This window comes from Crinia signifera, chromosome 2 (genome assembly GCF_055691185.1).
Source record: "Crinia signifera chromosome 2, ASM5569118v1, whole genome shotgun sequence".
NCBI classification, from domain to species: domain Eukaryota; kingdom Metazoa; phylum Chordata; class Amphibia; order Anura; family Myobatrachidae; genus Crinia; species Crinia signifera.
Genome location: NC_139218.1, coordinates 180,013,052 through 180,026,064, shown reverse-complemented (window position 1 = coordinate 180,026,064; position 13,013 = coordinate 180,013,052). Strand labels below are relative to the sequence as shown.

Genomic DNA, 13,013 nt, shown 5'->3' with positions numbered 1-13,013 from the left:
ACAAAAAAGGCTGCTACCCTTGATATGTAAGAGGGGGAAATTGTGCAGGGCCACCTGCACAAAGAATTAGTAGCTGCTACCCCTAACCCCCCCTCTCAGTGTCACGGTATGTGATAGCAGATGGGGAAAAAGAGGGGAGGATTGTATAATACACGGTTAAGACACAGATCTCAGCACATGCTCCTGAGGAAGCCGGAAAGAGAACATCCGTTGAGCTGTTTGAATGACTGCATACCCATCCGCATTATCAAGTGATGTCCCACCTCACACTGACGTCCACAATCTCCTGATTCTTTTAGATTACAACCACATTATGGGATACCTGCACTATTCCTAATTTCCAACACAAGGAGAAGACGCCTAATAGGGAGAAAATGGAACCCTATTAAGGGAACTTTTTGGGACTCTACCATCACAGTGAATACCAGGAAACATCGGATGGTAATACACATCACCTTATAATCATTTATCATTTGACAAAAAAGCCATTCTATATGGAGCTCTACAACATATGATCATTACATCTGCGTTATCCTATTTTTCTTTAGCATATATATATGATTTTATGTTTAAATGTCTAATGCAGCGGTGGCCAACCCGCGGGGTTTTGAATTTGGCGCCTATTCGGCTGCCAAATTCAAAACGATGCATTGGCGGCCATTAGGAAACGACCGCGGCGAGCCAATCAGCGCTCGCCGCGCCGTTTCCGCCCTGCCCCCGGCGTCTGACATCAGATGCCAGCGGGAGGGCGAAAAGTCTTCTCCACGCCGGCGGAGCGCAGGAGCGCTCCTGAAGACGCGAGAAGCCGCCGGAGGATGGCGCAGAAGACGGCGGCGGGGAGAAGAGTTCCGGCGCCGCAGAAGACGCCGGGATCAAGACAGAAGATCTCCGGCGCCTTCTGCAAGAAAAAAGAAGATGGCTCCCGGAGAGGCCAGCGGGGGTGGGAAGCAAAAGAGCTGACGAAGCTCCCCCCAGCGGCCTCTCCCAACACCAGGTAGGGGCCTTTGGCCTCCTACCCTCCATCCACCCTAGACCACCGGGTGTCGGGCACTAGGCCCGAGGGCAAATTCAGGCCCTTCTGGCCTGTGTGCGCATTAGTCGGGCCCTCTTGGCCCGTGGCTCATTTGTTTGTTGGGCCCTCCGGGCCCTCTAGGTGAACCCTTTAGTTAGGAAGCTGGGCCCTCCAGCATAGGTGTTGCACTGTGGGCAACACCTGTGCTGGAGGGCCCAGCTTCCTAACTGTGGGGTCATATGACGTTTGGCACTGTGGGGGGCATATGTTGGGCACTTTGAGGGGCATGTGATGTTTGGCACTGTGGGGGGCATATGATGTTTGGCACTTTGAGGGGCATGTGATGTTTGGCACTGTGGGGGGCATGTGATGTTTGGCACTGTGGGGGGCATGTGATGTTTGGCACTGTGGGGGGCATGTGATGTTTGGCACTGTGGGGGGCATGTGATGTTTGGCACTGTGAGGGGCATGTGATGTTTGGCACTGTGGGGGGCATATCTGGCACTGGGGGCATAAAGTTTTGTCATGTGGCCACTCTCCTTGTGTCATATGACCACGCCCCTGACCACTCCCCCGATCACGCCCATGATGTTGGCTCTTTGGCTTGACGACTGATATTTTTCGGCTCTTTACCTCTGACCAGTTGGCCACCCCTGGTCTAATGCATTGTTTTATATATGTAAACATTAAATTGTCTTTTTAAACTGAGAAACCGTCTGGTCTACATATTGGTTCAGCCAGCACTGGCACACCTCTTGTTTTTTTACAGATCTCAGCATATATGTTAGGGAACAGTGGTGTTTTACAGTTTGTGAACCCTTCAGAATTTTCTAGATTTCTGCTAAAAGTTGGCCCGCACAGAGTCCTCACATCATCCCCAGCAAACACCTTTGGGATAAACTGAAACAGAGATTGCAAGATTGAAAGCCTTCTCAGAATGGGCACAAATTCCCACAGAAATACTCCAAATTCTTGTGGAAAGCCTTCCAAGAAGAGTGGAAGCTGTTATAGCTGCAAAAAGGGGGCCGACACCATATTAAAGTATATATATTTGAATACAATGTTTTACATTCAGTGATGGTGTAATGGTCAGATGTCCGAATTCTATTTGTCCATATAGTGTATTTTTACTCCCCCAATGACATCACTCTGGGGATGTGTTATTGCTGGACTGCCCCTGGTTAGGGATGGTTATCGACCATTGATAATTTGAAATCATCAATAGTTTATGGCCTATGTTGAATACAATTGCCATTGATGTGGGAGAACCAGATGGTTTCCCTACATCGATGGCACAGCAGAACCGACAACCCTGAAGTCCCGCCCCCACGTTCTGATTGGCCCACATTCTATTTATCCATCACCTAGCTTCTGACTATCGATAGCTGGTTGCGGTATCACCACCAATGGTAACCATCGATGATGACTGCACCAATTGCCACCCTACCCTGGTGACTCTGGTTGCCATGCTGGCTCCTCCTCAGTGACAGCAGCCTAGTGCTGCAGGCTAACGTCACATTGACTGCAGCACCCAACTCCTGTCACTGTGGTGGTGATGACATTTTGGTGTTATCCCCTGGATAGGTGACACCTGCGAGCAGAGCACATTCCCGCTGTGATCAGGGATAAACTGAAGTTTCTTTCCAGACCTAGCTTTTAGTGTGCATCTGTGCATACATTATAGGGGACACGCCCACTGGTAACGGAGGTGTGCCACGAGTCAGGGGGTCTGGCCTTGTGGCATGCCCCCATCTTACTACAATACACACACATTGGATGAGTGGTAAACACATAGGGCCAGATGCACTAAGCTTAAAGCAGAGAGTGGTAAACAACCAATCAGCTGATACTGCGCATGTTAAAGGCTGGGTTTGAAAAGTGACTTAGGAGCTGGATGGCTGGTTGTTTATCACTCTCCACTACAGGATATAACTTTTTGAAGATTAGTCCATCTGGCCCTATAGATAGCTGGAAAGTTGTGCTGAGCATGGCATCCCAGCTATTTCTGTGCTCGGACCTGATCACCTGGCCATCAATAAATCTGGCATTTACAAGAGGTACCAAAGGTGAAATGTAATAGGATGAGAGAATCACAAAGTGAGAGATTTGCTAAGAATATTCAGGTTTTTTTAAAGCAGCAATGATACTTATATGTTAGTTGGGCGCCCACTATAGTTAGTAGGCTCATACCCCCACTATCCATGTCGGCATGGAGTTGATTTTATAGTGTGGCGAGCGCAGCGAGCCACTGAGCCCGAAGCGTGGCATGGGGACATGGAAAACTAAGCAAATAGCTTAGTGGGCGCCCAACTAACATATAAGTACCGCAGCAATCATTTACACTACAAAATCAGACTGGTTTTGCAGTGTAAATTATTGCCACTTTAAAAAAACCTGGAGATTTCTTACCAAATCTCTCACTTTCTGATTCTCTCATCCAATTACATTTCACCCCAGATGTCCATTCCAGCCCTGAATGTGATGGATGCTGCGTGTTTGTACATTTGCTGGGATTTTTTCGTGAGCCTCTCAATATACAGTCAGCAGGGCCGGATTAACAATGGGCCTGATGGAGCTACAGCTCCAGGCCCACTCTCCGAATAGGCCCATTTTGTAGCTGAGGGCCAGGGCTTTACAGTATAAGGGGGTTACTATTGTGTTGCATGATTTCTATAAGGGGTATATGGTGTGGTAAACTTAGGTGACCACATAAACGGTGCTGAAATGTTGTCTACCAATTTTTGGCTTTCAGTATTTATGACTGGAGTGCCGCCACACCCCGCAAGTATCTTAGGATATTGGCATCCTTCTTCCTGCATTTTTTTTTATGCCAGCCCCTTGCCTTTTCCAGGCATATATAATTAGTTGAAAGTATTTACACAATAGAGACATACCCATGAGCTGACCATCCAACCAAAACACTGGTCACGCCCCCCACATTATTAGGTGCTGGCCACAACCCCTATTATTGCGCATAATAGGCCCTTGATCATTTTCAGCTCCAGGCCCATTTAGACCTTAATCCGGCTCTGACAGTCATGTGGCGTATTTTTGGGTTACGGTATATTAGATCTGCAATGTCTACAGTCAAAAGGTCGACCACTAGTCGTTATGGACACCGTCTAAGTTTACCGCGTCCACTCACATGGGTCGCCATGCTTCGGGCATGGTACCTCACTGCGCTCGGCACACTACTATATACTCCCTAGTGGATGGTAGGGTATAAAATACCTCATGTCGACACGTCAGTTCAAAAAAAAAAATTAAAAACGAAAGTCTACGTTTTTCATATAGACCTTTGCCATGTTGACCTTTTGACCATGTTGAAATTCTGATTGTTGCTTGTATTTAAAAAAAAATACCACCAAGAAGGGATGGCCATCAACTATCGATGTTCCCAAAACATTGATGGTCGGGACCTAGTGCTTGATGTTTTGGGCATCAATAGGCGAGGGTCGAATAGTTTTATACCATCGATGGACGGCACCTGATGTCAATTATTTTTTTTCCCCTGCTGCCAACTACTACCACTCGTCGTCTTAGTCTTTCACTGACTGCAGTTTGCGCTGCGGCTTCTTCAGCCAGGTTCAGCGATGATGTGGCAGCACTGGGTGGTCTTAGTCTACTCAGTCTGTCAGTCAGCGGCAGCGCAGTTGTATGATTGGCCGCTCGGCCAGGTGTGCATGTGACGTCATGTGTCTGCTGTGCTGCCGAATTGTGTGGCCATGTGTGCACGTGCGCACTGCACCAGAGCGGGTCGTCGCAATGGATTGCCCTTTCATGGTTCGCCCAGTGGCCCTGGCCGGGAGCTGCACACATGCGCAGAAGTAAACTTTACCTAGAGTGATATCTAGGTAAAGTTTATACTACACATGCACGCACCTCCTGGCAAGGGCCACCTAGCTGGGCTAGTACACCTGCAGCAGGTGTACCAGCCCAGGCCCAGCTCATGAATACACTAGGAACAACAGGCAGGTAATTGATAACGCCAATGAATATAAAGCAGTTGTTTTGCTATAGTAAAGGTGCCCATACACTGGTGCGTTATGGCCAATTATCATGCGATTGCAACACATTGCTGCGACAGATCTCATGAAAACTGGCACATCGCAGGTGGTTTTGGTGCAATTGCATCTCAATCGCAGGTCTCACTTGCTGCCACAAAGGGCCTTATTCTGGTCTGTGCGGACGGAGCCGAATATGCGGCCAGGACCGTGCGTCCTAAACCCCGCCTTTCGTACGGATCGTTCACTCCGTCCGACTGCGGTAAGAAGCTGTCCGAACGGACCGCAAGTGTATTTCTCATGAATACACCTCCTCCATCTCAGGGAACCTCCCCCATCATTCGATGGTCGCAGATCATCGAATGCAGGACCGAGTGGTCAGGCAGCTCCCGCAACCTCAGACCACATGGGCATTTCTCCGTGCAAAAGCAGGGATCTGGGCGGGCAGCTGACATCCGGCAATGTCATATGTCCGCCCCCTACACGTGCGTCACGACCGCATTACCATACGTACGCCCAGCGTTTTCATGGGAACGCCCATGAAACGCGGGGTGTAAACATATGGTAATGAGCCCAAATAGCCCTTCACGCCCCTCTCCACCCCCTGTTCGTAGTGTACACATTTCATGCGGAATTTGGACGTGCGTCCCGTTCGCACATGCGCAGAGACGCCTCTGCACATGCGCAGACACAAAACATCGGCGGACCGACCGCACGCGGACATTACCGCACCAACCAGAATAAGGTCCAAAGATTTGTCGCAGCCCGTTCAGCTGTAATAGGATGTACAATGTATCATATGCGATATCCTATCCCCCAAGAAGTTTCCTCCCACATTGCAAGCAAATTGCGTGCAAGTAATTCAAATTGGGGTATGGGTAAAATCCGGAATCGGATAAGACACCGGAATGCCGGACTGGACATCAAACTCTGCATTCCGGAGCTTGTAGTAGCCGGTCCGGGGGTGTCCTGTCCGGGGGTGCTCCATCTGATGGGGCTGCTCTCGCACCTGTCACCTGGGAGAGGAGAGGGGGGAGAATACAGCCTCACCGCATGGTCCGGGGGTGTAATAAAAACTGGAACGGTCCAGACCACACGGGGAGGCTGTAATCTCCCCTTCCCCATGTCCCTGGTGTGAGCAATCACAGGCATCCCCCCGGACAAGACACCACCCGCATGGGACACCCCTCGGACCAGACACTATAAGCTCCGGAATGCAGAGTTTGATGTCTGGTCCGGCGTTCCGGTGTCTTATCCGGGTCCGGTTTTTACTTAGTCCCTTCAAATTGCTACGATACATCTCTCCAGTGTATGGGCACATCTAGTGTCATGGGACGTGACAGCTCTTTGGTAGTTTAGACTGGCACAAAATAAGGCGTGGGGGGATTTGTGGGGCGGTATGTTCCACCATGTTACCGACTGAGACGGAGCCATAGCGTGATCGCACACGCAGTCGCACATGGGCAACATAACATCATGCCGCGGCGCTCACCAACATCTCGTGCCCCCCAACCCCGAAGCTCCCGCGCGCCGTTTGGGGGAGGCGGGGCGAAGACTGATGTCTCGACCAATAGTGGGGGCGCTCTGTGAGTCACGTGACGAGGTGGGCGCTTTTGTTCGGGGCTGCAGCGAGAACGCGCGGTATTCATCGGCAGCGGCGGAGACAGGTGAGGGCACGGGGAGGCACAGCGCCGTTATCCCTGCTGTAGGCGTGTATGCCCCCGGCAAGGAATCAATGAGGGTGGTGCAGGGAGGAGGTGTATGCCTGCTAGTGTTGGCGCTATGGGATAATTTATTTAGCGTTACAACTGGCGGCTGCCCGCAGGTGTGAGTGAGAGAGGGCGGCTGTGTAGCGGCCATTTACGTGCGGCGCTGCATTATCTATATGGCTGTATTGGTTGGGGACCGGCTATATTATTGCGGGTGTAGTATAGTGGCGCCATGGTGTAACGGTGGGTAGGGCAGCGTCCCTCCCTTGTTTAGACACTGGCAGCGGCTGCTGAGCACATAGAGCTGGGGATAGCGGCAGCGGGGTGATGTCTGACATGGAGCCGCCGCTGTTGCTGGTATAATAGGCGCGCTCCCAGCTTTGTTCAGGTGTAGTGTCTGGCGCCGCCTCGCTGCGCATTGGCTGCCCCTGGCTTGGCCCCACCCCTCGTTGGCGCTGGGTATCTATCAGCTTCTCCGTCTTTACAATGGCTCCCGTCAGTGTCTGCTGCACTGGGTGTGCCCTGCACAGTATAGCCGGGGTGCCCGCTGCGCTCCCGGTCCTGACTCCCTTCCCCTCCGTGGCTCACGTGGGCTGTGCTGCTCGCTCCTTTGTGTTGTGGTACCCTCGTGGTGGATGACAGGTGCCGCGCCCGCTTCTGTCACGTGACAGGCAGCCGGCAACGCTGACATGCCATGGGATATCGATCGCCGTGCTGGCCGCCTCTCTGCCCAGCGCTGAGGGGTCGTGGCCCAGTCTAGCAGTTGCCTGACCGACTGCAGTGCATCCTCACTAGTGACTTGTTTCTCTCTGCAGCTTCCTGACACCCGGTATCACTTGCACTTTCAGTCATGGCTGACGCTGGTAAGCAAATTATTATATTTATGTATTTTTTTGGGGGTGGGGGGATGTATACACCATTGCATAGGTTTTATTATGAGCACTGCAATAAGTTTATGGTTAAAGTAAGATTATTGAGGTTCATAACAGTCGGAGATTTACTTAACCCTTAGCTATTTCCACACCTATTTTGACTGACTTTTTTTTTTTTCTCATCTGTAATGTTTACCTTATGTTTAACAATATCTATTTATTTTTTTGCCCATCTCTCAAAGGGTAAAATTTATTTTTTGTTCTTTACTGCTAAGCAGGCTGTTTGGCGTGTGTATTTGCTGTTCAATATGGTGGTGGTGACTGAGCATGGGAAATCTTGGCTGTCTATGGACTATATTCTACAGTTACATATGTTCTGGTTACCTGTTAAACATACTAAAGCAGGGCTGGGCAATTGCGGCCCTCCAGATGTTGAACTACACATCCCAGGATGCTTTGTATTCGTTTTGCTATGTGGCCATGCTGAAACTGATGCAAGGCATGCTGGGATGTGTAGTTCATAAACATCTGGAGGGCCACAATTGCCCAGTCCTGTACTAAAGCCTTCCACTACTGCAGAATGTTTTGTGAGCTAATCCTTGGTGACATTGCTAGACGTCACTGTCTAGTTTTAGTGCAGTAGAGATTTGCTTATTTACATGTATGGGATGTAATTGGTGTGCGATAGATAAATTAATACTCTGCACACCACTTAAAATTAAATTTCTTAAAATTCCTCCCTGCAATTGGGGAATGTTTACAAATGGACAACCTTAAACTATTTAAAAAAGGCTTATGACTTTTTTTTTTTTTTTTTTTTTTTAGACATTAAAGTAAAAGAGCTGGAAAAACGTGCCTCTGGTCAGGCATTTGAGCTTATCCTGAGCCCCCCATCTACTGATGCAACTCCAGATCTCGCAATTGCCTCTCCCAAGAAAAAGGAATTGTCTTTGGAAGAAATCCAGAAAAAATTGGAAGCTGCAGAAGAGAGGCGCAAGGTGAGACTTTGTACCACTTGCCAGGCTGTCTATGTAAAATTTTTACCTGGATTGTTTTGCCTTTTTATTCCAACTTTTGGTGGTTTCAACACTTCATGTCAAACTGGTGCTTTGTTATAATTTATCAACTTGTGATAAGAAGTTTGCTTGTTGTGCAATGTGGCCATGGTTTATTTCTCTACAGTAGAGCATGTAATGTGGTGTTGGGGCACAGCTACAAAGACAGTATTCAATTGCTCTCATGTAACGTCTAGTCATATAACAAATTAGTGTATAGCAATGGAATGCATGACTTGGAATCATAAATCTATAGGTGACCATCAATAATGCGGGGTACATACAGGACGACCTGCTCACAATGTGCACCGTGAGTGGGTCAGATCTGATGGCGACCCGGGAGTATGGTTGTTCAGATCCTACCTGCTGCAGGTAGGATCTGAATAACGACTGACCCGCAGGATCGGTTCGGTATCTGCCCACACCAGGACAGAAAACGGCCCTATCGCCACACAACCTACCTCCAATCGGTTGGAATTGGATCTAGATTGATGGGATCGGACCCTTGTCACCCTGGTGTGTACCCAGCATAAGACTAAACTTGATGCATATAGAAAGTAACACTTTCTCCACTACTTGCTAAATACTTAAACTAGTCATGTGTAACCAGTACACTATGGCAACATCTGCTTCACTTTCAAACCCCCCACCCATCTCATAACGTGGAGTTTGGACATTGAATCCCGCCTGCAAATTCTCGGTCGAGCAGAGTTGACTACTCTTCTGCTGTAATCGAGATAGTAAGACTAGCCTTCATTTGGGCCAGATCAAATCATAATGGTTTGTACTAATTAAGCAATCTGTGATCAAGCATAGATACCATTAAAACATGGACTAATGTTAGTTTTGGTATAGTGAGCTAAGGAAATTCCGCTTATCATAGCTTTCAGGAACTTTTTCTAGACTTCATTAAATGCCACCAATAAGCTCTGGGTCACTTCCATTATGATTTTTACTTTATGGCTTGGGACAATTTATATATCGTGGGGGTTTTTAAAACCAAAATAGATTGCTTTAGGATTTAATTTTAATATATCATTGCATGAATCCCAGAGGGGTAATGTGTGGTTCATATCTTTACCAGTTACATGAAGCTGAAATATTAAAGCAGCTTGCTGAGAAGAGAGAGCATGAGAAAGAGGTTCTACAGAAAGCTAAAGAGGAAAACAACAACTTCAGCAAAATGGCTGAGGAGAAACTCACTTCTAAAATGGAAGCCATTAAAGAAAACAGGGAGGCCCAGATGGCTGCAAAACGGGAGCGATTGCAAAAACTGGTAAGGGGCATCTCATAGTAAGGTCTGGCTATTGACTACTTTAGCAGGAGTTTATAAAACAAAGGATGTATAATGGCCAATAAACTTTAAATTACTATAAATTTATTTCAGGAGAAGAAATGCGATGAGAAGAGAAAAGTAAAAGAATCCAAAGATGAAGCTGAGAACTGAGTACTGTCTGCGAAGACTGCACCAGCAGTGTAAAGCTAATCCCATCAGTGTTCCCCTCCTGTTTATGTCTTTTCAGCTGTAATTATGTAGACAGGCATATTGCACCCTGTTTGCTTGGTTAATGAAGAAGCCTTTCACTAGTCCAGTCATCTTACTGTTACCGTTGTATTGTACTGGAAAGTTATGGTGTGAGGTATTGTTATACCAGTGCTCAGACTTGCATACTGCACTTACATATGACTTGTCATAGTTTGACTTAATAAAACATTTTGTTGGAAACCTTCCCGATTGGGACTAAATTCTTCACTTAAACTAGTGTTTGAAACACATGGCAAATACGGCATTAAATTGCTGAATGTTACAGAAGTACTCTGTCCTATCAGTGATGCATGCCACAGCTTCAGGATATGTGTGTATGCATCTGGCAGAATTAGATCACCTTCACTTCCATCAGATTAGATATGGCATAATGAGAATGATCTATGATGGACACAGGTTGTAGGTTTCATCACACACGTCAAGAATTACATTTTAGTGAGGCTGGAGCTCTTAAAATGTGACTGGAAAATATAGCCAGACTAGTGTGTTAAAGGAATTACCGAAATGCTTCAGTAAACAAGTGTAGAGGCTCTTTAACGGATTTTAGAGTAGGATTCTCAACTGTGCAGCGAAGTGGGCTCCATAGTGTCGGCGTTGCATAGCTAAAAGATTAATACCCACACAGATGAATTTCTGGAGATTCGAAGTACTGCCAAGTCCATCTACAGATCGCCGTAATCTGGGACATCATGGAATCAGAAGGGCAGCTGTTTGTACTAGCTGCAGTCTGCAATTATTTTGCTGGGAGCCCAAGGTAGACGACATTGCCATGATCCAGGGGTTCTCAAACTGTCCTCGGGAACTTGAACGTTTGTGTTTCCAGGTCACATGACAGGTGCGTTCATTGCTCATTGACGCATTTTAGACTATCCACGCGTGGAGCTAATTATTTCACTTGAGATTCTGAGAGTAGTAGCAGCAGAGATGTGATATCTAGATATCTGTAGGGCGCTTGATGGAAAAGAGTGGTTTCACTCAAGCAGCAGCATTTGTAAGGGGTGTTAAGCCTTAAGGTATTACAGGCAAGAGAAGGGGGTATGCTGCGCTAACAAATACTATATTTGATCAATTTAAAAAAAATACATACACATTTAATAAACCTTTTTATTAATTACATAGCATGCTGAAAATATTATGTTAGATAAATTGATAAATAACTGCGGATTTGTTATGAATAGTCACCAATGCCTTCCGATCCTGACTTGCCCAATGTACAGTGAGTCCAACAAAATTGGGATGGTTAGTGGGATGTGCAACAGTCTGACAACATATTTGTAGATTCCTGAAATAGATGGTGAGGTGGCGTTCCTCTAAGACGGCAGGAGCTGGATGGCTGCAGCAGGCTGAATATGCCAGTCTCACTGGTTGCCCTATTTGTGAGGATAAGTTGTCCATGCAGACAAGTGTTGGTATAGACAAAGTATGGGCTCCTTCGTAGTCAGCAGAGGCAACAATAGCTGGGTGACTCAGTAGGGGGGCACCTGATGGCTGTATAAAAGCTGTTTAAAAGCGAAATGCGTCGGTGATCAGGTGCCCCCCTACTGAGTCACCCATCTATTGTTGCCTCTGCTGACTACAAAGGAGCCCATAATACTTTATCTGACTATTCTGCACAATGTTTCCCCCCCAAGTATTGTCCTGATAAGGCCCGATCATAAATCTCATCAGGATTCATTCTTTGCCACCTGGAGCGCAGTTAGAAAGCCATTTAGGCTTGTTTTTGGGTTCTCGGTGCCCAGAGCAAAGGACAACTACAGTTTTATAGCAGTGGCCATGGTGCCAAATTTATTTCACCCTGTGGCAGCATGCACACTGCGAAAAGCATGGGGGATAGTATAGAACAGTGGTGGCCAACCTGTGGCTCTTGAACCTCATGCGGCTCTCCCCCTTGTAAAGTGTGGCTCCTGCTGCCCGCCGCCCACCGTCTGTCCCAGTCCCCCCTGCTGCCGGTTCACTGAATCCCTTCTGATGGGAGGAGAGCACGCATCGTGCATCTCTCCTACCCCTTACTGTGCATCCTTGTGACTGGGCCGTCCGCCAATCAGAGCTCGTGGGCCAGCAGCCAATCAGGAGCCGGCCAGTGAGCTTCGATTGGTGGGCGGCCCAGTCACAGGGAAGTGAGGGGGAAGGAGACGCGCGGTGTGCTGTGCTCTCCTCCCATCGGTGACATGACAGGAGGACTGCAGGGGGACACCAGACTCTCCTCGCCTGGCAACAGCAGCAACAACAGTGAGTGCTGCTGCTGGGAAATTTGCACTGTGGGGGGCATAGCAGTTTGTGGCACTGTGTGGTGCATACCCGGCACCGTGGGGGGCATATGTGTATCTGGCACTATTGGAGGCATATTTGTATCCCACCCACCCAAGGGGTCAAAATAGACTACACCCCTTTTTTTGGCGCATGCGCCTTCGGCGCGCGCATGATGTTGGCTCTTTAGCTTGACTACCGATATTTTTCCTCTCTTTACCTCTGACCGGTTGGCCACCCCTGGTATAGAAGCTTGTGGAACCACACATGGGATGCAGTTAAAATCCCGGCGGTCGGGATCCCGACTGCCGAAATGCCAACACATTCTCCCTCCTGGGGTGTCCACGACACCCCTGGAGGGAGAATAAATTAGTGTGCCGAGCGTAGCGAGCCACCGGGCCCGCTGCGTGGCGAGCGCAGCGAGCCCGCAAGGGGGGGCGATCCACGTCCCCCCCTTGTCTGCATTTTGGCTGTCGGGATTCTGAACGCTGGGATTCATTACTGAATCCCCACACATGGCAGTGGCACTAAGTATACTCCAGATCTGTGACCTTCCTGGGAGAAATTA

At 48.2% G+C, this 13,013-nt stretch overlaps 1 protein-coding gene across 1 annotated transcript; it reads left to right on the top strand.

The window, feature by feature from the left end:
• Positions 1–6,582: 6,582 nt before the first annotated feature.
• On the top strand, positions 6,583–10,378 carry STMN1 (stathmin 1). The gene is made up of 5 exons (XM_083173263.1): positions 6,583–6,683; positions 7,541–7,588; positions 8,423–8,595; positions 9,737–9,928; positions 10,040–10,378. The coding sequence occupies exons 2-5, from the start codon at positions 7,576–7,578 to the stop codon at positions 10,097–10,099; spliced, it is 438 nt and encodes a 145-aa protein (XP_083029389.1). The 5' UTR covers positions 6,583–6,683; positions 7,541–7,575; the 3' UTR covers positions 10,100–10,378.
• The last annotated feature ends 2,635 nt before the right edge of the window (positions 10,379–13,013 follow it).

Bases quoted from the DNA above. Each gene is read 5' to 3' on its own strand.
- STMN1 (XM_083173263.1), top strand. The intron at 8,596-9,736 runs GTGAGACTTTGT...TATCTTTACCAG, and splicing joins CTGCAGAAGAGAGGCGCAAG to TTACATGAAGCTGAAATATT. The intron at 9,929-10,039 runs GTAAGGGGCATC...AATTTATTTCAG, and splicing joins GGGAGCGATTGCAAAAACTG to GAGAAGAAATGCGATGAGAA.